The 22,473-nt window shown below is 42.3% G+C and overlaps 3 protein-coding genes across 9 annotated transcripts in view; 2 read left to right on the top strand and 1 right to left on the bottom strand.

Moving 5' to 3' along the window:
• LOC138176672 (elongin-B) overlaps positions 1-22,473 on the top strand; it is a 497,250-nt gene that overhangs the window by 24,980 nt on the left and 449,797 nt on the right. The gene's annotated exons all lie outside the window — the stretch shown is intronic.
• LOC138176619 (serine protease 27-like) overlaps positions 1-22,473 on the bottom strand; it is a 100,587-nt gene that overhangs the window by 2,536 nt on the left and 75,578 nt on the right. The window contains exons 1-5 of one of the 7 annotated variants that reach the window (XM_069107429.1): positions 13,332-13,570; positions 8,667-8,693; positions 7,782-7,855; positions 1,452-1,723; positions 764-933 (exon numbers count right to left, since the gene is read on the bottom strand). In XM_069107429.1, coding sequence (XP_068963530.1) covers positions 764-933; positions 1,452-1,723; positions 7,782-7,810 — 471 coding nt within the window. In that variant the 5' untranslated portion in view covers positions 7,811-7,855; positions 8,667-8,693; positions 13,332-13,570. Of the gene's footprint in view, positions 1-763; positions 934-1,451; positions 1,724-7,692; positions 7,856-8,666; positions 8,694-11,008; positions 11,131-11,620; positions 11,643-13,331; positions 13,571-22,473 lie in introns of those variants that run through there. The other 6 variants (XM_069107418.1, XM_069107402.1, XM_069107409.1 and 3 more) reach the window with 6 other exon arrangements.
• Positions 1-22,473, top strand: part of KCTD5 (potassium channel tetramerization domain containing 5) — a 140,097-nt gene that overhangs the window by 100,083 nt on the left and 17,541 nt on the right. The gene's annotated exons all lie outside the window — the stretch shown is intronic.

Raw genomic sequence — 22,473 nt, 5'->3', positions numbered from 1 at the left:
CCTCTGAGCTCATCTGTATCTTTTTTTTCTCTCTCTTCTCCACTCTTTTCTTTCCTTCCATCTCCTTCTTTTGCTGCCTTTTCTTTTCCTTTCTTTCCCTCCCCTTCCCTCTCTTCCATCCTATCTCTACACTACCTTCATTCCCCTCTATCCTTCCTAACCAACTTTCCAAAAAGGCTTAAAGCCTTTCCGTAAGGGTTCAAAGCATGTACTTCAGGGAGCCTTTCTAAACCCACCAAGCTTTTGTGAACTCTCCAAACTCAGGGACTCGATTTATACAGATTCAAGGTCAAGAAGACCCAGTTTAGACTTCTATCTCAGATGCATAGCAGTTATACAGCCAACACAGCTAAATCATCAGCTGAACCTTCTGAGCTCCATGTGTCCAAAACCAGAGCTCATTCTTTCCCCTCAAATCTACCCTCCTTCAGAACTGCCGTATTTCTTTAAAGGATACTACCACCTTTCTAGTCACCTAGGTTTACAACCTTAGTGTCATTCTTTATTTTAGCCTCCCCATTTTAGAAATAAACAGAGATAAAAGGGAGGTAAGCTGGAAGAGGTTACACAGTAATTCGTCGGCCCAACCAAGCCTCACACGAAGATTCCCTGACTCAAGCCTCTTTCCCTCGCTAACTTATTTAACTCAAGAATCTGTACACAGGGCTTGTTCAGTATTAGGAACCGAGGGCCTAAGCTTTCACCCTACCAGGATCTCTCATCAGCCTCTGGCCCATGCCAAGGCCTAGGCATAGGGACATACCTTGCAGGCATCTTTCTTTCCCTCTGCATAACCAGCACACAGCATGTCATCTTGGATGGTTTTGGGTAGCACTCCATGCTCTGAGTCCTTGTTATAGAGGATGTTGCACTTCTGTCTATCAATAATGGGAACTTCCAACTTCTGTAGAATGTGGGGGCTGGGCAGGTTATCTAGAGGGAGGGAGACCCCAGTACTTTGAGTTTTCCCCATAACATTCCACACAAGGTCCTCAGAACAAAAAGGCTATTTCCACCACTTCTAATTCTGAGCTACCTTTCTGCCTTCTGTTTTCCCCAACTCCTTGATCCTCCTAGCGCCCACCATCTCACTTAAAATGTAGGGTGGGAGAAAAGGGAGGTTGATATGGGAGACTGTCTCAAAGATTGTGTGTCTTTGTCATTCATGGACTCTACAATGATTAATGAATTAATGAGACTATTCCAGTCTTACTGCCATATAGCTTATGCACCACTGACAGACCCTTCTTCCCCAGTGGAATGCCAAGGTAGGCACAGAAGTCAGAACTTGGAAAGTATCTTTTAATTTCTTGATGCTTTTTATGCTATTTCTCCTCCCTGCTTCAAAGCATTTGACTACAGGTGCCCCATTCTCTTTCTGGTCCTAATCTTCTCCTTAGGACCCTAAGTTTCCTTGAAAAAATACCAACCTGCCTTTTCCCCAAGTTTACCTTGCTCACTGGGACTGCCCCAGCCTGTGACCCAGCAGTTCATCCCTGCCTCAAACTTGACTTCAGGGCTGGGAATGCACACAGGCAGGATGTGGTCAGTAAAGGTCACCGGAGCCTCCAGCTGGACCAGGGCCACGTCAGCACTGGAGGCCATGCCCTGATACTGGGGATTGCTCTCCACCCTCTTTACTCGAGCATACATGGCATGAGGCCCAGGATTTATCAGCTGCCGGGCCCCTAGTAGAACCTTGTACAGGAAAGTTTCTGAGGTACTGATAGAGGAGGAAAAAGACAAAATAAGATTAACAGTAAGTAGCAAGAAGGTTCATCCTCATGGTGAACAGTTGCGTAGCAGAGGGGAAGGAGGAAGGACAATCACAGGTTTGAGGCTAGAGGTGTCTTAGAGATCATTTAAGCCATTTCTTCATTTTATAGAGAAACAAACCCAGGAAAAAAATTAAGTGAATTGTTTGAGGTCAAACAGATAGTCAATAACAAAGCCAGAATTTGCACCCAAGGCCAAATCAAATTCAATGCTTTTTCACAGACTCATCAGGGTAATACTGGAAGGGTCCTTGGAGGTCCTCTAGTTCAGGGCTTAAACTTTTTCCACTAGTGTCCCTTTTTCACGTTTTGGCAGCATTCTTGGACATTGCATGATGGCATGTGCAGTGCAAAGTGCCCAGGCTTGTGTTCAGAACCAATGCTGCAGTGGAGTTGCATGATACCCCATGGGCAAGCACTTCCAGAGACACCTTGGGTCCATTATGTGTTTGATTTTTAATTATTTTTTGGTTGTTGCACATTCAGAAACCTTTTTATTGTTGCCAAATTTTTTGTGGCCCATATAGGGTCATGACCCACAGTTTAAGAAGCCCTGATAGTCCATCCTCTTCATTTTGCATATGGGAAAACAAGCTCAGAAGACATTAGTTAACTTGGTCTAGCCTGCACAAAGAGGTAAATGGTCAGGGCTGAGATTTGAACTTGGGCTCTGTGATTCTGTGTTCAGCCTTTTCTCTACTGTGTCACACCGCCACCCTCAGAGAAGGGCTAGAATTGAAACAGAGGTCATAGAATCACAGAATTCAGACTTGGGAGGGAACAGAGTGCAAATTAAACCTGACTGAATAACACTTAAGCAAACATTCCCAAAGGACATCCACCTGCAACTGAAGACTTCAACTGAGGAGCAACCCATGACCTTCTGAGGTATCCTGTTGTACTTTTGGACAACTCTAATGCTTCAAAAATTGTTTCATCAAGTCTTAATATACCTCTCTGCCCTCTGGAATCAAGCAGAATAACATTAACCCTCTTTCCCCATGACAGTCCTTCAAGGACTTGAAGATAGCTACCATATCTTCTCCAAATTTTCTTGTCTCCAGAATGAGTATTCCTAGTTATTTCAAATGATTTTTGAGGCCCCTCACCATCTAGGTTGTCCTCTAGGTGTTTTCTAGATTATCAATGTCCATCCTAAAATGGGATGCCATGGGATGGACATTTAGGATAACACAATCCCCAGGGGTGGTCTGACCAAAGCAGGGGATAGTGTGACCATGATCTTCATTGTTCTGGGCACTCTTCCTCTCTTAATACAGCTTAACACGTCATTAACTTTTTAGGCTGCCTTAGTCTACTTTTAACATATTGAACTTGCAATCCACTAAGATGCCCATGTCTATATTTGTGTTTTCTGTGCCTCCCTTATGCTACATTTGTGAAGTTGATTTTTTTTAACTCAAGTGTAGGACTTTCTATTGAGCCCTATTAAATTTTATCTGATGAAATTTGTCCTATTTTTCTAGCTTGCCAAGATCATCTTTGCATCCAGAGTCTCCACTCTACATTCTAGCTATCACTCCCTGTTTGCATTATCTACAAATAGGATAACCCAGCTATGTGTGCCTTCATCCCTCGATAAAAATATTAAACAGCACAGGATACTCTACCAAACAATCCGTCAGCAAACATTGATTAAGCATTTACCATATACCAAAGGAGTCCTCCTTTCTTTCTTTTTTTTTCTTTTTAAAAGCAATCGGGGTTAAGTAACTTGCTCAAGGTTACACGGCCAGGTGTTTCCGGGTGGGTGCTGAGTGTCTGAGCCCGGGATTCGATCTCCAGGTCTTCTCAACACTGGAACCGGTGCTCTTACTCGCTGTGCTACCTCGCCACCCCAGGAGTCCTCCTTTCAAGCTGACACTGAGCTATTAATGATTTTTCTTAGACATTAAACTTGTTTCACATTCACCCAATTCAGCTCTCATCTAGCTTATACCTCTCTACCTTGTCGACAATGATAGCTCAGAATATTTGCCAAATTCTTTGCTGAAGTTTAGAGAATCTATAATATTCCCTTGATATGCCAGTCTAGCAGCATTGTCAGAAACAAAAGAAAAAGAAAATGAGGTTCACCCGGCATTTTTGGTGAAGCCACGCTATTCTTTGTGATCATTACTTTGTCTTCTAATTGTTCCCTTTAATAACTAGTCCCAAAATTTTGTCAGAAGTCAATCAAGCTGTATGGTGCATAGATTGCAAGATGCACTCTCATTTTTTTAAATTAAGACAATATTTTCCTTCTGCAGTCCTGTGGCACTTCACCCATTCTCTACTGCTTTTCAGAGATCATAGAGAGGTTTAGCAGTCACATTTGCTAATCCTTTAATGTCCTGGAGTATTATCCAGATGGATTTGGTAACCAACTCAGAGTAGCTATTTCCTTTCTTAGTAACTTCTTTGTTGTCTTTAGTTTCTGGCCCTATTAACTCGTTTCATTCTATTCTTTCCAGTACAAGGCATGTACTATTTGTCAGAGAGACCAGACGTTATCATCGCCTTACTCAAACAGAGGTCCTACCTCTTCTTTGATCCTCCTGTTTCTTTGATCCTCAAAATAACTTTTAAAACCAGCCCATTTTTTTGTTATCTTAATTTTAACTATTCATTCTAAATTTTAACCCCCATGAGACTCTTCTTATAGTTTTGTACTCACCCTATTTTATCTTTTGCTTCTGCCTTCAGTACATTTATCTTTAAAATCTAAATTAGTTAATTAATTCCTTGTGGATTAATCCCCATAAATCTTTTGCAAAAACTGTCTCTTTTCTTCCTCGATGGAATTGTTTCTGAAATTATGAGAAGTATTCTCATAATTTCATCACTTTCTCTCTAGAATTTTAGGGCATGGAGTCCTACTTAGTCTTTCATTAAGTCCTTTGAAATCTGCTCTCTGATTTTTGGTCCATGTCAGATTATACTTGGCTTTCCTCACCACCTCTCACATGAATTGTGAGATAGAAAGGTCACTTCCTCTCAAGGTTCCCATCATTCCTACTTTAGCAATCAATTTTTTTTTGTCGGTTCTTTGATTGCAAATCCATCGCTCTTCTGTAGCACATCACTGTTTACCCTACTTTATTCTTAAATTCACAGTTCATCAGAGTTGTGGTGACCTAATATCCTTGTTCAAGGATAGATCCTGAATTCCAGAGAGAGAAAGAGGCTTTCATAAACAGGGTCCCAGAGTGAGGTTGAGACTAGAACCCATGATGGCTACTTTTCAGTCCCATGCTCAATTCCATTGCATTACACTGATAGTGGGGTAGGCTGTTACCCATAAGATGTGATTCCAAAAACATCTTCCCTTTGTCTCATAATTATGCCTGAAATTCCACCATTAGAGTCGGTCCTTTGGTTTAAGAATATTCTTCTCTGAGGACTCATTTATAATGAAGACAACTGAAAGAGAGTTTATCAATTACTCTCAGCTTAGTGTGATGTAGGTTTCTTGAGGAGAATGAACACAAGAAAGAATTTAGGAATACAGAGCATCCAGGGATAGTACTAGCACTGGAAAGAGCTCTGGATTGTGCCTCCAACTGAAAGTTTCAGCTTTGCCACTAATTCACCATATGGCTCTTGCCTTTCTAATCCTCAGAAATTATCTACTCCAACCCCATTACTATTCAGATGAGGAAACACAGATTCTTTCAAGCTCTGAAACTCTCTAGTTCTATGGGATTCATAGTTATTGGAAATCTTTCCATTTTCTCTGATTGTGAAGATGACACATGTATGTGTAGGCTTGGTAGGCATCCAGGAGGTAGCATGAAGACCCTGAGCAGCTGTAGAATGCAGAACAGACCCTAGGTTGTGTTCTGTGTGATGTAGTGCATTTGGTGACACGAGGGCTAGGCTCCAGTTTAGACCCTAATATTATTGACGCATGACAGGCAAACCACTTGACCTTCCCAGACCCTAATTTTCTCCTTTAAATGGGGGAAAGTGCTTTGTAATCTTTGTAGAAACGTGAATGAACATTAACATTTCCCATTTTGGGGAAGACTCTTACCTGATCTGTAAAATGAAGAGACTGGATTAGGTAAACTGAAACCCTTCCAGAGAGAAATCCCGTTAAGAACCTTTTATGAGAATTAGATAGAAAGAGGCATCTATGGGTTTGAAGATGGAATGAGAGAGGTAGCGTCGGCTAAAGGGTGGGGCTGCTCACAGGGAGATGGCTGTGGTACTGAGAAACTTTGAAGGGGACATGCAAAGTCACAGAGTACAGGAGGAATATTCACCTGAAGGCTCCAGACAGAATTTAGGAAGAGTTAGAGAATAGGATGAGAAGGAATCTGGTTTAGGGAACTGCCTGAGGGACTAGGACAGCCTAAGAAAAGTGGTAAGCAGACAAGAACATGGAGACCAATGACTAGCTTCAACATCCTCCCTGAGAATAGACCTATGGATAAGAGGAACTGCAATTGTACCTGGAGGGGGTGAGGTTGAGTCCCTTTAAGGCCTAGCTCAAAAGCCATTATCTGCAAGAAACCTTCCTCACTAGGAATGTGACCCTTGGCAAATCACAACCTTGGTTTCCTTATCTGTAAGAATGAGGGAATTGAACTTGAAGTCTTAGGTTCACTTCTACACACACAGGAGAGAAGGAGGGGGAGGGGGAGAGAGAGACAGAGACAGAGAGACAGAGACAGAGAGAGAGACAGAGACAGAGAGACAGAGAGAGAGAGAGACAGACAGACAGACAGAGAGAGAGACAGACAGAGAGACAGACAGAGAGAGAGAGAGAAGATCCTAGAAATCATCTAGTAGTTCTTAAACTTCATTTTTATAGAGGAGAGATCTGAGGTACAGAGAAAATAAGTCTTTAGCCCAAGGTTGGTGGCAGAACTGAGGCTCAAACCTAGGACCTTTAATTCCCAGTTTAATGTTCTTACCATTAAACCATGGTGCCTCTCTCAAGCAGATATGATCACTTCTTTCTGTGAACTCCTCAAGCATTTGTTCCTTTCTTTCTTTTGGCCTTTCTCATATCCTTCTGTATATTATTTTTATGTATGTCATTCCCTCTTCTAGACTGTGAGGAGTCTTAAGTCTGGATTGGTTCTTAGTCATTAGTCCCAACCCCTAAAAGAATGCATTGTATATAGCTAACTATGTGAACACTGCTCAGGAAAATTTGATAAATTGAATTTCAATGTAAAGAAAGTTCATCTGCGAAAGCAATGATGCACTGTGATAGGTTCTCAAAACATGCTGAGGGTTCTCTCTCATGGAGAACTCATACCAAAGGGATAACCTTGGTTGTATAACCTTAATGTTGCAGGGCCTATCTGGCTAAGTGAGGAAATTTGTTCTAGTGGAAAAAACATGAACTGACCATCAGGAGGCTTGGGTCAAAGTTGCTTTACTTCTCTGGGCTTTTGTTTCTGCTACTATAAAATTAGAATAATGAATAATAATAATAATAATAATAGAAGCACTTCCTACCTCATAATGTTTTTGTAAGGAAATTGCTTTATGATAATAAAAAGCTAAAGAAGTGTAAGCTGGCATCATACACAGCGTGGTATAGTGGAATCCTGGACTTGGAATCAGTAGATACTAATTTGAATCCTTTTCATTTAACCAAGTTTAATCAAGTCTCTATCAGCCCTTGTTTGTCTATTCTATGTCAAAGAGTATAGTAAATACCTGAGTCTCTGAACCTGGAAGATTTATCTGAGTTGATGAATCAGAGAATAGGTCTGGCTAGACAGACTAGGCATTGTGTTGCTGTCTGTGGTGCTAGAGGATGAGGGGAGATTGGGCCTGGTAGGAATTTTAACGGGCAGAAGGCTGTCCTTGGTGCTGAAATGAACAAAGCAGCCTAGAGAGCAGGAAAATTCCAAAGGTGAAGGGGCAGTTTGACCTGCAAGCATATGGAACTTACTTAGAGAAGCAATGAGCTGCTGTCAAGACCCACTGATCCGTTATAAGGCTTCCTCCACAGAAGTGGGTCCCATTCCTCTGGATACTGACCTGCCAGGGCCATTCCCCCTCTTGGGCATTCTGGCCTCCTACCATTCGGTTCAGCATTCGGGGTTGGCCACAAGCTGGGAGGCAGAGGAGAATAAAAAAGAGAGGTAAATGTTGCTGTTGCTCCCCTGTGGAGGACCTGTTTCTCCCACTATAAACATGGACTGTTATTTATATAGTCATAGGAGGTTAGAGCTGTAATTGACTTCATCAGTTCTCCTTTCTTCCTGGTTTTGAACTCTAGTTTCCCTCACCTTTGTGATTCATTTTCCCCATCCATTCTTGGCACCTCAGTAACTGCTCCTCTAGCCTCTCTGATCTCCTCTTGTCTAGGTAGTTTCACCTGTCAGGATTTCCTTGGTATACCTAATTTTCTTTGGGAATTCATATCTTCCTCATATTATAAAATGTATGGAAACAGAATCCTTGAGTAGCAACGTCATCTGTCCAATATCAATCTGAAGCAGGCATCCCCTTGACAACATCCTTGATAAATGATTAGAGCACTCATTTAAATAGTTCCATTGTTGGGGAATTAATCATCTCCCAGAGTAATCCATTCCAGTATTGTACATATCCAATTATTGTTGAGTTCCTCCTCATGTTGATTAGAAATCTACTTTCTTCTACCTTATACCCACTTACTCTTTTTCTGAACGTTGGGTGTAAAGCATATCAAGTAAAATTCATATCAAATTCATCACACTATTTATGCACAAAATATGCAAGGTCAAGCAATTATGCTTCTTGAAAGTTTCTAGTTTTCTAATTCCCATGAGATAGAAACTTTCTCCTATCTGTAAAAGTTGCCTGCTTAGTCCATACTCTGAGACTCTAGAACACTATTTATTTCCCTTCCAATTCCATTGGTAAGCCTCAGACACTTACCTCTAGTTGACTCTGCCTCCTTTGTGCCTGTAAGATAAAGATACAAAGATGGAGGGTCAGTAGCCATTGCTACTGGAAGTTCTCCTACATCCCCAGACTAAAAAATTCTCTCCAGTCTTGAGGACATTCTCTTCCCTTATCATCCTTGGTTGCATGTACCACACTCCTATTCTCCAACCAGCAGGCTTGAAGCCTATGTGCTTTAAAGGGGTTCCTCCTGGCACTAGGGCCAACCTTAAGCATACAGGATTATCATCTCCACCCTCAAGCATCTCTCAAGGCTCTGATAAATAGTAAAGAGTTATAAGCCTAATGATGAGAAACAACACAATTAAAGCATTAGAAACAAAATGTCTCAAGAAATGTTGATTGGATATTCGATTGAATGACTAAGGGAGATACAATGTGGTGGCCCAGGAAGAATTTAGGATTGGAGTCCAAAGTCCTGTTTTCAAATCACAATTCTACTATTTACCAGCTATGTGGACATAGCACATGATTTCATATCTCTGGGCCATTTCCTCTTATGTAAAATAGGGGTTATAATTTCCTATTCTACCTACCTTCACAAAGTTGTTGTGAGAAAAGGGTTTAGTAATCTCTAAAGCACTATAGATAAATGAGCTGTTATTTACTGCCAACCTCCCCTCTTCCCTAGGTATGAACTCTCTAAGGGACAAAGAAGTTTAAAATGACCTTTGGAAGACCCCTCTAGCTATAAGGTCAGAAGTATTTCTCAGCTTTCATCATTTCCTTTAGACCTTGCCCTGTTCCCAGAACCCAATGGGTGGATTTGTTGCTAGTGACCCTAGGACTTCAGACTTGGACATTCAAATAAAACCAACCAGATAAAGCTGAGGAACAGCCTTAGCAGGAAATGGACAGGTCCATGATTGGAGCTTATTTGTATAATTAGATCATTAATTCAATGAATGGGGCTGGGACAGTTATGATGCATTATGTGCCACTGGCCCTTTTTTTGGGGGGGGGAAGCTCCAGACACATATTCCATCATCAGAATGGGGAAACAGTCACCAGGGAATGGAGGAAAGATAAGAATAGAGGAGGGGACAGAGAACAGGAAAAAGAAAAGTCAAAGGGGAAAGGGGACAGTGATGAGGAGATAGGATGGGCCAAGAAGTTGACCAAAAGGAGTAAATAGGAAGACATATAAGATAGTAGATATGTGAGTGAAAGTGAGGGATGGTGCTAGCCCTGAGAGGGGAGTGGTCCCAGGGAACCCCTGCACCTTATACTGAAAAATATATTTCCATATACATTACATTAATTCATTTGGGTTAGCAAACTCCTCTATTAAAATCTGGTTACACTCATAGATTAATGTCCATTAGTTTAGTATCAAATTGATAGACTAATATCTAGCTAAGACAGCCATGTCAACAAACTGGAAACTTTAACTGAGGAAAGAAGGAGGGGGAGAGGTAATTTTAAAGCCTAGGACTTTGGAAGAGAGGCAGGGCTAAAGTGAGGTGCTGTTTGAGGTGCTTTGAGAGCACTGGGGAGCAGCATGGAGGACCTGGGAGAGTAGTGAGAGGGAAGATAAAGAAAGGTGAGAAGGCAGAAAATAGAAAATTTGCCCACTTAACTCTTCTGCAAAAGGCTCTAGTGACAGCAATCTGCCATATGATTCTGGGCTTGGAGTAGTTGCCTGTCTTATGTTGGGAGACAAAATTCAGGGAAAGGAATGAGATAGATGGAGTTCTACAATATAACTAGAGGTGGAGAAAACTCAAAGAAGAGGAAGAATTGAAACCGGAGAGACAGGAAATGGGAAGATCCTGACACACACTCAGAAAAAGAGACAGTGGGGGGGGGGGGGGGGGGGAGGGACAGAGAGACCAAGAGGCAGAGAGAGAAGAGGAAGAAGGAGGAGGAGGAGAGGAGGAGGAGGAGGGGAGAGAGCACTGTAGGGGCAGAGGGAATAAGAGCTCTTGCTCTGGGTCAGTTTGTGCATCTGTGTTGGGGGGAGGATAAGAGGGAACTGTACTTTAGAAACCAAGTCACCCCAAAATTCTTGTCTCAGACTAAGGCCCTTCCCCTAGGCTCAATGGCCTTTGATTTTAAGAGGTGAATCTTACTGTCCCTTGTCCTTATTGGTAATAACAGTAATTACCCAATACTATCAGGAGTAATCACAACTAATCATCTGTCATTATGATGATTGTAAAAGGTGTACAGTCACTTATCTCAAAGTAAAGCAATTATCATTGCAACAATAGGGCCAAATAAAAAGAGCCAGGGGCTGGGGGGAAGCCCTGGGTACTACAAGAGGAAGAGAAACTGGAGGTCCCCGTAGCAGAGCAGCCCAAAGAGAACAGTACCGTGTCCGGAGCGGATTTTCCTAGAGCCACTCAAGAGAGCATGTATCCCCCACATCTTTCAGCAGTCACAAGATGATGAAATTGAACCCCAGTCCTGATCTGCAGCCTGAAGTGGCCAAGGCCCATCCCAGGGAGGTGACACAGGGACAGGGAAGTGCAGCTGCTTCCAGAGCAGGGTGTGTTAGCCCGTGGAATGCAGTATTATTTTCAGGGTAAAGAGCACCCAAGGGAAGGGAAGGCAAAATCAGGAAAGCCAGGAGTGTTTCTTCAGATGTTTGGATGACCTCCCACCAGCCCAGGAGCCCTGACTCCTGGTCCTGTCCTTCGGTTCCCTTAGGGATCTTTTCCCTCATCCCCCTGAGCTGGTCCGATCAGACTAACCCTATCTGACCCTAATTAGCTTGAGATTTGGAAACAGGGGAGAAGGCTGACACCCCACCCTCCTCCCACACTTTTCTTTGTGGCCACAATATCCTCAGAGCTAAAGCTGGAAGCCAGCTCTCCAGCTGCAATATCTAAGCTCCTAACCTTCCTCTTTCCTTATTCTATAGACTCTAAAGGATCTGGAAGCATTTGGTTCTGCAAGGGACCCTAAAGGCCATTTAATCTAACCTCTCATTTTGCAGATGAAGAAACTGAGGCAGTAAGGTGAAGAGACTTGTCCAAGGTCACACCGATGATAGATGACCAGGATGGAATTTGAACCCAAAGTCATCTCATTCCAAATTTCCTTTTCTTTTCATGTTGCCATATTGCCCCTAGATGCTCTTCTCCTACCCTCCTACATGGCTCCATTCTCTAGCCTCCTATGCAATCATCTCTTTCAGTCTCCTACTCATAAGTCTTATTCTCCTACTAAACTATATCCTCTACCATCCTGCTCAGCCCCCAAACCAAACCTTTTACTCAGATGCATCTTCCACCTCAGTCCCTCAACTTTCTACTCCTCTCCATCTCCCAGAATCCTAATCAACCCCATCCTGCAGCCTCCTACTCACTCCCCTCTCCTAATCTCCAATTAACTCTTGGCTCCTATCTTCCTTTCTCTTTCCAAATGAAGGAAAGGCATTTAAATATATGGCTTTTCCCTCCCCATTCAGAGGCTGGTAGATCTGTCCCCCACCCATTCCTTCCCCGGTACTATTCAGTCCTAATTGGCACACTGGCTGGTGAAGCCTCTCCCTTCTTTGTGGGCCCCTTGGGTCCTACTCTTGCCACCTTCACACCCTCCCTCAGGAATGATGACAGATGGGAAAGGGTGTTTTCTCCAGGTCGTGGTGACCTCTCCCTCCCCTAGCTCCCCACTACCTGCTCTCCAGGCCTGTGACACTTGATGGAGGCCAATCTGCATGCCTCTCAGACCTGTGTCTGCCTTAGCATGACTAAATCCTTATCCTAGCTGTGTAAGACTCGGATAAGGGGCTGGGGAGTCATCCAGCATAGCACAGTGGGAGAAACGACAAATGTGGGCGATAAGGAAGACCTAGACAGAAACCCTGGGTTTAACACTTACTAGCTATTGGACTGTAGGCAAATTCATGAATTTTTTTGAGCCTCAGTTTCTTTACTTTTAAAATGGGCATAATAACACTTGAACTACATACTTAGCAGGGTTGTAGACCTTAAGGTGTTATATAACCTTGTGAGTTAATTTAGGACTTCAGATTTGATAGGGTATGATTGCAGGGGTCTCCTAGTTAGGGGGCTTTCTTTAGTCTTTTTCTTTTTTCCAAGACCTAGAAATTGTGTTCTCTATTCCAAGAGGTACCCCTAAATCCTCAAGAAACAAACCCAAATAATGTTCCAGGACTATCTAAGGCCATGGAGAAAACTCTTCTGCGGGAATCTCTAGGTTTCCCTCCCCTCCCCCGGGGCTACTCCCTACCACAGAGTCTGAGTTGGGGGGAGAGTATTAGGTGGGGAGAAGAAGGGGGAGACAGTAGAATGAGAGAGAGTTGGGCATATTCTAGGAGGGGAAGAACAAGAAAGGAAGATAGAAAGCTAGTCAGGATAAAGGGAGGAAACATAGAGATCAACTTAGAGATAAAAGGTGGGGCAGAGAGACCCATAGAAATATAGAGATGAATTGAGAGAATGAGAAAGAAACCAAGGAGATATGTGACTGGAGAAAAGGAAAACGATGTGGGGACCAAAAAAGATGAAAGAAAAAGATGTGAAAGAAAAAGTGAAGAAAATAGAACCCAGGTGTATTGCCCTTCAGTCCCCAGCTTGCCTTCTTTAGGTCACACTTTCCCTATCACCCCCAACCCTGGCCCCCCACTCCAAACCCAGATGTTCTGGGCTCCAGCTTCTGAAGACTCACCAAACTGAAGGAGGAGAAAGAAGAGGGCCAATGTGTGGAGCTGCCTCATGCCTTCTGGTCTTAGGGAGCCGGGGGAATAGGACTCCTGGGTTCAGGGAGGGGCTCTGGGCTGGTTGGGTCAGCGAGGCAAGAATGGTTTGGGGAGCACTGAGCTTCCAGGCTCCATGAAGCAGGGGGTTTTATCCCAGGAGGTGATTGCCTGCTTGGAAATGCCACCTGACCAGTTTGCCCAGTTCCCTCTCAATTGCCTCTCCTTCAGGAACTGGAGTCTCCTGAAGAGGAGGTGACATTTCAATGACCCTGCCCTCCTGAACCCCCTGAACTTCTAGGGTCAGAACTGGAATCCCCTGGCCATCCCTGACCCTGTATTGCGATGGATTGACCCTAGAACCTCCATATCCTTTTCCCATCTAGTCTGAACAATAGGCGTAAACTGGGAATTCCAGAGCACATCTTAGTTACTCTGGAGAAGGTGGACACTTGGGTCTCTGAGCAGAGAAGCCAGGAGGAAGACAGAGGACTGGAGAACAGGAAGCCTTCTCAGAATGGGCAGGGTTTAAGAGGGGTGTATAGGAAGTCTGGGTTCTGGGAAGGCCTGGATCAGCAGTGCCCTAATTCCTTTGTGGTTATTGGTCTCTGGATGGGAGGGACCCTCTCCCCCAGGCTCTGAATATGTGAGGACTGGAGAGTAGAAGTAGACAGACTCCTGGGAGGAAGTTATTTAGGGAATGGGTTTGACGTAAAAGTCGGGGCTAGGAGCCGCCTGGTAGAGCAGCCAACTCCCCTCTCTTTCCCCATATAACTGGGTCCTTGAATGGGTCAAGCTGGAGTTTCCTGGTGTTGGCTGTCCTTAACCATGTTCATCCCTTCATACCTTGAAACTTCCTTAATTCTGCCTCATTCTCCATTCTAGATCCTGCAAATGAACAGCAATGCTCTGGCTCCTTTGTCTTTCCTCTCTCCCTCCCTGAATTCAAATGTTTGGATTCTAAGGTCCAGTTAGGATTCAACATTCTATGTTCTGAGGGCTTTTTGTAGAATCACAAGACCATGGATTTAGAGAGAGAAAGAACTTGAAGGCCATCTATGCCACCCTTATATTGAAGTCAATAGATGTGAAATGACTTGTCCAGTGTCACTTAAGTATTCAGTGACATACCTTGGTGCTTTACACGCCTTTCAGATTTTAAGATTTTATGGCCCATGTTCTTGGAGCTCTTAATGCTTTGGCATTCTATGCATTTTTTTCCTAGATAGCTTCCAGCTCTAACTTTCTATGTTCAGTATTTTAAAGACCTCTCCAGTTTTATAGAATTTTAATATTCTTTGTTCTAATTCCTAAGGTCCCTTCTAGCCCTGACATTTTCTGTTCTCTGATCTATGGGCCTTTCTAGCTCCAATCAGGAGTCCTTTTCAGTTCTGACATTTTGGGATTCTAGAATTCTGACTCTGCTTCTGTAAATATTTGTGCCCTGGAGGGAATCTGGGCATAGAGATGAAAATATGATAAGGAGGAAGAGGGTAGTGGTCTATGAAGGAAGCCACAAAAATCTATCAAATAGGGGGAAGGAGCAGTATGAACGCTGCTGGAGATTCTCAGAAGGAAGGCGGTCAGGACATATGTGAGCCTGGTTTACTCAGCCCCTTTCCTTAAACCTGAAGCCCACCGATGAAAGGAAATGGGGTGACCTCTAGTGGCAATGGGGTGCAGGTGCTGGTTATGGAGAGGGGAGAAGGCAGGCAGGGGTGCATAGGAAGCCAGGAAGCTGTTGGATAGCCGCTTGTCTGAAGAGTCCCTTTCTCTTTATTTGTCACCCTCCCTCCTTGTCCACTCACTTTCTCCTTTCCTTCTTTCTACTAGAGCTGCCCACTTATTTTTTAAAAAATTTAAATGCTTTATTAGGTAATTCTCAAGACTTTAAATTGCAGTTAGTCAGTTAAGTCAACATTTATGAAGCATCTAATATGTGCCAGGTACTGTGTATTAAGCTACAAAGAAAAGAAGCAAAAGACAGTTTCTTTCTTCAAGGATCTCAATCTAATGGATTTTGTTGTTGACTTATATTGGTAGAGAGATTTTCCTCATTAAGAGCTGCCATTGACCTCCAATGAAATCACAGAACCAATCCAAGTAGAAAGTTAACATTAAACATGAATACAGATAACTCTACTGCTTAACAGCTACATTTAAGAGAGGACAGATTTCATAATGCTCTTCCCCATTCCTCACTGCAGGTCCCCATTAGGATTCTTTGCTGATTTGTTATCATTAACTCTTCCTTGTATGAAGTTCTCATTAATGTTAAGGTTCTTCATTTTCTGCCCTGTGTTCCTTATAATTATCCAACCATTTTCATTTCTTATTCCTATTTCTTACAACCAGAAACATTCACCATTCCCATCTCTTATGCCCCTGGAAGATGTGCAGCCTGAGGTCTAAATCCCATTCCAGCTTGCTCCAGTGTCCATTCAATGAGTCTTTACTACCGTGTTTCCCCGATAATAAGACACTGTCTTATTATTTTTTTGGACAGAAAAACACCAGAGGGCTTATTTTCAGGGGAGGGCTTATTTTAATGAACATTGACAGCAATTTTAATAAACAGGTAAATGTGAACAAAAAAATGTACCTTTATTCAATAAGCAAATCACTGGGGAAGAGCAGGATGACGCGCTCACTGCTGCAGCTCTGATTGGATGCAGCTTGGAGCGTGGCGTGCGTTTCACAGCGGGGGGGGCACGGTGCATACAGAGGGTACCGTAATGTAGCGTGTAGCGCAGGGGATCACCTTCACTACAGTAGCAATCTCAATAGGGCTTATTTTCGGGGGAGGGCTTATTTTAGAGGAATCTTACACAGTAAGGGGAGGGCTTATTTTCGGGATAGGTCTTATTATCGGGGAAACATGGGTAGTAGAGATAGTGAACCACTTCCTATGACCATCTTTTTAAAATGAGCGCTGAAGTTCTGCTGACTTTTTCTTCACAAAGCTTAAGAATTCCATTTACTGGAACCTCCTTTCCCTCCCTTCCAGCCTCCATGATAAAGTCTTTGGCCCAGACTAATGGTTGAGCTCATACTCTCTCTTCCTAGCTCATTTGTTACTTCCCCCCCCCCCACTTTCAACCCAATGCAGCTTCCCCATCAACCTCTTTTCTCACCCCTAGATTCTAGTTGCTGTTTTGCCATTTATTTACTGATTATGTGACTTTGGCAAAGGCCTTTCCCCTCTCTGAGACTCAATTTCCTCATATGTAAAAATGAAGGTGTTGTACTAGATGATCAACTTAAACTAAAACAACATTAGATTTGGGGTCAGAGGAACTATGTTTGAATACTGATTCTACTGCTTATTACCTTGTGACCTTGGAAAAGTAATTAAATTTTTAAAATTTTATTTCATTAAATATTTTACAATTCTGTGCTTTTGAAAATATTCATTTAAACATTTTTTGAGTTCTAAAATTCTCTCCTTCCCTCCTGACCTTTCCCCACCCACTCCAAAGTCAATCAATATATCAATTGTATATGTGAAGGCATGCAAAATCATATTAGCCATGTTGCAAAAGAAAACACATATGAACACAAACAAAAGAAAAACAAAGAAAGTGAAAAAGTATGTTTCAATCTGCACTGAATGTTTATCAATTCTGTCTCTGGATGTAGATTACATTTTTCATCATGGGTCCTTTGGAATTGTCTTAGATCATTGTGTTGGTCAGAGTAATTAAGTCTTTCACAGTTGATTATCCTTACAATATTGTTGTTATTGTGTACAATGTTCTCCTGGTTCTGCTCATTTCACTTTGTATCAGTTCATGTTAGTTTTCCTAGGTTTTTCTGAATCTAACCCCCTTGGTTATTTCTAATAACACATTTGTATTCCATTACAATCTTGTACCATAACTTGTTCAGCCATTCCCAGATTTATGGGTATTCCCTCAATTTCCAATTCTTTGCCACAAAAAAAGAGCTACTATAAATATTTTTGTACAAATTGATCCTTGGGAAAGTAATATATTGCCCCTAGGTCTCTGTTTCCTTATTTGTAGATTGAGAGAATTGGAGTAGATGATTTCTGAGATCTCTTATGGCTTACATGTCCCACCATCCTGAGAGTAGTTAACTAAAGAAGGCAGGACTAGGAATGGGTAGAGAGGGATGGGAGGTAAATGTGGCCAAGAAGGAGAACTATGGCCAGGAGGAAGGAAAGACTTTGATTGGGAGATTCCAATTATCAGATCATTCCACAAGCACCCGTTATTGTAGACTTTTAGAACACAGAACATCATGTAGAATTTGGAAATGGCAGTTCTTGAAGGGGATTTCCCTGATTTGTGCCAGATGACACAGGTCATTGTCATGAAGGTAACCTTGTGAGGCCTTGAAAATGAAAGGCATAGTTATAACCTCCCTCCATTCTAGAGCTCAGGTATTTAAGAAGGCCACCAACCATTACCTTTGGGCAGAGTGGTTTTAACAGTGGAAGGAGGTGTGGACTGGATAAGCATTTGGTTCACGTGGAAGGAAGGGTAGGTACATTTGCAACAACTTTGCAGGTATTCTGGGGAGTGTTCCTTCTGGTGTTAATTACCAGTGTTCTTTGGAGACAGATCTAGTACAGCTGATCTTTAGGACAGAAGAATTGGGAGACCTCATACTATATTGATCAGTTCCAATGATGGAAAGCCTCCAAGCTATCAGCAGTTTAAAGTGGGGTTTCTAGCCATTTGGAGGCATCTTGATTGGAAGCAGGATGTGGCTGTTGCCACAATGTGATTGAGCAAAGGAGGACAAAACTTAGTAGCTTATATATGATCCTGGTTCCTGTGTAACCTTTTCGTCTTAAAATGAAGTTTGCTAAAGGAAAGCCAGAATCTTAGACTGGAAGGAGATAGGGCTGGCAGAAGTGTTTTTGAGGTGGTTTAAGTAAAAGCTTAAAGTTATTTTTTGAATTAAATTTTCTCTTTTATTATGAACTCATCAACAGAAAAGAACAAAAATGAGAGTTGTATATGAAATTCTGTAATGGTGTTTTTTGGGGGCCATACAAGGTACTTAGAAATTTCCTTGTTTGTATCTCTTTCTGTCTTTTTGTTTTCTTCTATGCATTTTTGATGTTTTGTTCCTTTCCTTTCTTTTTTTTGGGGGGGATCTTTATCATTACTCATCAACTTAATTTCCTAAATTACTCCCCCATAACAAATAATTATAATCAAGCAAAATTAATGAATACATTGGCCATGTCTCAAAATGCATTCTTCATTTCTAGTCCCTCACCTTTCTGCCAAGAGCCAAAAAGTGTACTTCATAATTGTCAGTCTTCTAAAGTAGCAATCGGTTACTGTATTGATCAGAGTTCTCACATTTTTCAAAGTTGCTTTCCTTCATATTACTGTAGCTATCATGTAAATTGTTGTCTTGGTTCTTCTCACCTGACTATGCATCAGTTCATGCAAGTCTTCTAAGTTTCTCTGAATCCTGTGTGAAAATATTTTATTGCATTCATATACCACAATTTGTTCAGCCATCCATAATCCTTATGGGACCTCTTAGCAAGCCATACTGCATCCTAGAATTTGGAGGTATTAATTGATATGACAATATCATTATTGAAAGGAAGAAGAGGGCAATCTCAAGACTGGGAAGATTATATAGAGCCACATGGGCAGGAGAGAACTGAGTTCATTCAGTTTAGGATCAACCAGAGATTGCATTTCCCTAAAGGGTGGGCAGTCCAAGTCTCTCTGTGGTCTGTGCTTGCAGCATGGCATCTATAGATTTCTAGCCCAGCAGCACAAGTGGGCTTGAGGTCACAGAGGGAAACATCCTGGGAAAGAGGAAGCCCAGAAAAGGACTTGTCAGAGATATTATTTGGTACACATTGGCCCATGCAGCATAATCCTTGCCTCTATGAGAGCTCTCCCTGTTTCATTTTTCCTGAACATGGCTCAAAGGTTGACTCTTCAATCAATGTCTTCCAAGTTCTCATTGTATTAGGTAACTTGAGTCAAGATAACCTGGGGACAGGGCCTTACTTCAGGGAGGGGGTGCCAACCTAGAAAAACCAGTATGTATTAAGGGAAAGGAATACTAGATCTTGGTTCTTATGCTTCCCTAGAAAATTTGGGGTTAAAAGGAGTCCAGCAATGACAAAAGCAGAGTTCCATTAGTGTTCTGGACCTGTGTGTGGAGCTGTGCCTGACTCAACTATCCCCTGGTAGTTTAGATCTGATATTGGAACAAAAATCAACAAAAGGTCTATTTATCTATAGTATAGGAAGGACACTCAAGCAGGATATGGTACTTAGTCTTCAACCCGTGACTCAAGGGGTCTTAGGACATGTGGCAGTGCTGAAGGCCCCCACCTCAAAGTTAAATATGTCTCAAGGCCACCAGGAATCTGAGTTTATACAGCAACTTCAGCTTTAGCCTTCTGGTAACAGCCTCCTGGCAACTGAGCAATCACGGTTTGGGGACAGCTTCCTTGGCTTTCAGGAAAAGAACCAACCTAACCTATGTGGGTGGGTGGGAAAGCCCTGGTCTAGCAAACTTCACAAAGAGGTGAGGCCTGGTGAGCTCCTGTCTGAGTGCCCTCCATGGAATTATAGGGTTTGGTTCTGTCAGGCTCAGGCTGTTTGGGCTTGAAGGGGAAAGGCAAGTTCACAACAGTCTGTTTTTTTGTGAGACCATCAAAGTAATATGTGTGGTGCATGAGGCAGGGCAAGGAAGTCAGTTACCAGAGTGGCAAAAATGGAGTACAGAGTAAACGGGGGCTCAAGGGAAGAGGGATGCTTGGGGACCAGAAGGGTAGGTCAGCAATAAGATTTCAGTGAAACCCAGGGTACGGTGGTCTGAGGGCAGATTGAAGTTCAAAGAAACCAGGGTGTCTAACAAGGTCTGACCTTGATTGTTTGAATGTTTATATGCAATTTCTCATGCCCAAGCAGGAGCACATGCAACATGTTTGTATCCTTTTAAGCCTGAAATGTAGGGGGTTTTAATCTTCCCTGCTGAGCATCTCCAACTTATTCTGGACATATCTTGTTTTCACATACATCAATATATGTATATAAAAATTATGCATATATAAATGTGTGTATATACATGATATATTTATGGAATATAATGCATATATATATTATATAGTTAGCTATTTCTATGTAATTGGTTTTATTTATAATCCCATATGCTGTTTTAGGAATTTAAAAATATTATATATGTTGGGGCGGCCAGGTAGCACAGCGAGTAAGAGCACCGGCTCCAGTGTTGAGAAGACCTGGAGATCGAATCCCGGGCTCAGACACTTAGCACCCACCCAGAAACACCTGGCCATGTAACCTTGAGCAAGTTACTTAACCCCAATTGCTTAGGGGTGGCCAGGTGGCTCAGCAAGTAAGAGCACCAGCTCCAGTGTCGGGATGACCTGGATCAAATCTGGGCTCAGATACTCAGCACCACACCCAGAAATAACTGGCCGTGTAACCTTGAGCAAGTTACTTAACCCTGATTGCTTTATAAAAAAAAAATATTATATATGTGTATACATTTATGTCTAATTATGTGTGTACATATATACATTGTACACCACAATCACACATGCCTGTGTATGTGATCATACATTTTGTATGCATCTGCATGTATGTATGTGCATATACATGTATATATGTCTAACACACAAAGAGAGTGTTAGATGGACTTAAGCATTATCTATGTATATATATACATGTGTGTATGTCTGAGTGTGTGTTTGTGTGCATGTGTGTGTGTGTGTGCGTGTGTGTGTGTGTGTGTTGCCCAGAGTGAGCTTCAGCTTTGGACAGTTCCTGACGACCACAGGTCGTGTTTACTGTTTGGAAACTGTCCCAGTGGCAGCAGCAATCAATGGATTTATATAAATCATGTCTCAGAAACTGCATAGCATTAGAATGGGAAAAAGAGGCTGAGGGAGAATGTTTGCACAGAAGAAAGTGTGGAAAGGTATTGAATGTTGCCAAGCCTCTCTCTAAAGCCTGGGACCTACAAAATTTCAGAAGTTTAGAGTCGGCAGGGTTGTCATTGACCATTGAGTCTAACCCATACCTTAAAGAAACACATGCATACCTGTACATACATGCTTATCTACATATAGGCACACACATGTACATATATACACAGATACACGTATAACACAATATACAGTACACATATAAGATTGTGATGTACAGTGTATATATACACACGTACTTGTACATACATGCATATACATATATTTATGTCTGTGAAATTCCTGACAAGTGGTCCTCTGGCCTTTGCTAAGAGACCTCCAGTGGGGGGGGGGGGGCAGTTTGCTTTCCTCTGGACAGCTCATCCCCTTGTGAGCAAATGAGAGGGGCCAGGACAGTGCATCCTTTAAAATGAAGCAAGATCTGGAAAGGAAAGCAGCCGGCCTGTAGATAGTCCTCACTAGGGATGTTGTGGGGCTCAGAGGAGATAATGGGTGTAAGGCACTTTGCAAACCTTAGAGTACTTTGTAAATTCACCTCCAGGCACCAGATTTCCAGTCAGCTAATGAATTTGTTCCTTGTCTGGCCCTTCTATTGCACCCCTCTGAGCTTGAGCAATGTTTATAGAGTAATACAGAGGTTTGCCAGTAAACATATTTAGCAACCAGGCTGGGGCAGGGGTGGGGGAAATGGACGAAGTACAGTTTTAAATTTCATTTGCATTGTTAACACTTTCTTAAGTCTAGACAACCAACAAAACAATTTATTAAGCCCTGATTTGTACTGATTGTGGATTTATGATGCTCACATTCTTGGCCATGGTCCACCTAATGCCGATAACTGATTCTGCAGAAACACAGTGTGAGATGAAACGATGTAATGTGGGCAATTTGTTCCCTAGGAACAATGATGTAAATATTATTATATCACTGAATGATGTTCTGGCAGCTCAAGCACCGTCTCACATGTGAGACCTTTTTTTCCTATTCCCCCAGCCGCCAGAGTCTGCCCTCCTGAAACTACCAACTACCTCGTGTTTTCCTTGTCTATATTTTGTATTTTCATGTAATAACAACAATAATAACAGTTAACATTTATGTAGTGCTTTGTACCAGGCACTTAAAAAACATCTCATTTGATCCCCACAACAACCCTG

The sequence above is a fragment of the Petaurus breviceps genome, unplaced genomic scaffold (assembly GCF_028583685.1).
Source record: "Petaurus breviceps papuanus isolate PSGF00001 unplaced genomic scaffold, PetGlider_PUasm1.0 138, whole genome shotgun sequence".
NCBI classification, from domain to species: Eukaryota; Metazoa; Chordata; class Mammalia; order Diprotodontia; family Petauridae; genus Petaurus; species Petaurus breviceps.
The sequence above is the reverse complement of the archived record's forward strand: the minus strand, read 5'-3'. Positions and strand labels throughout refer to the sequence as shown.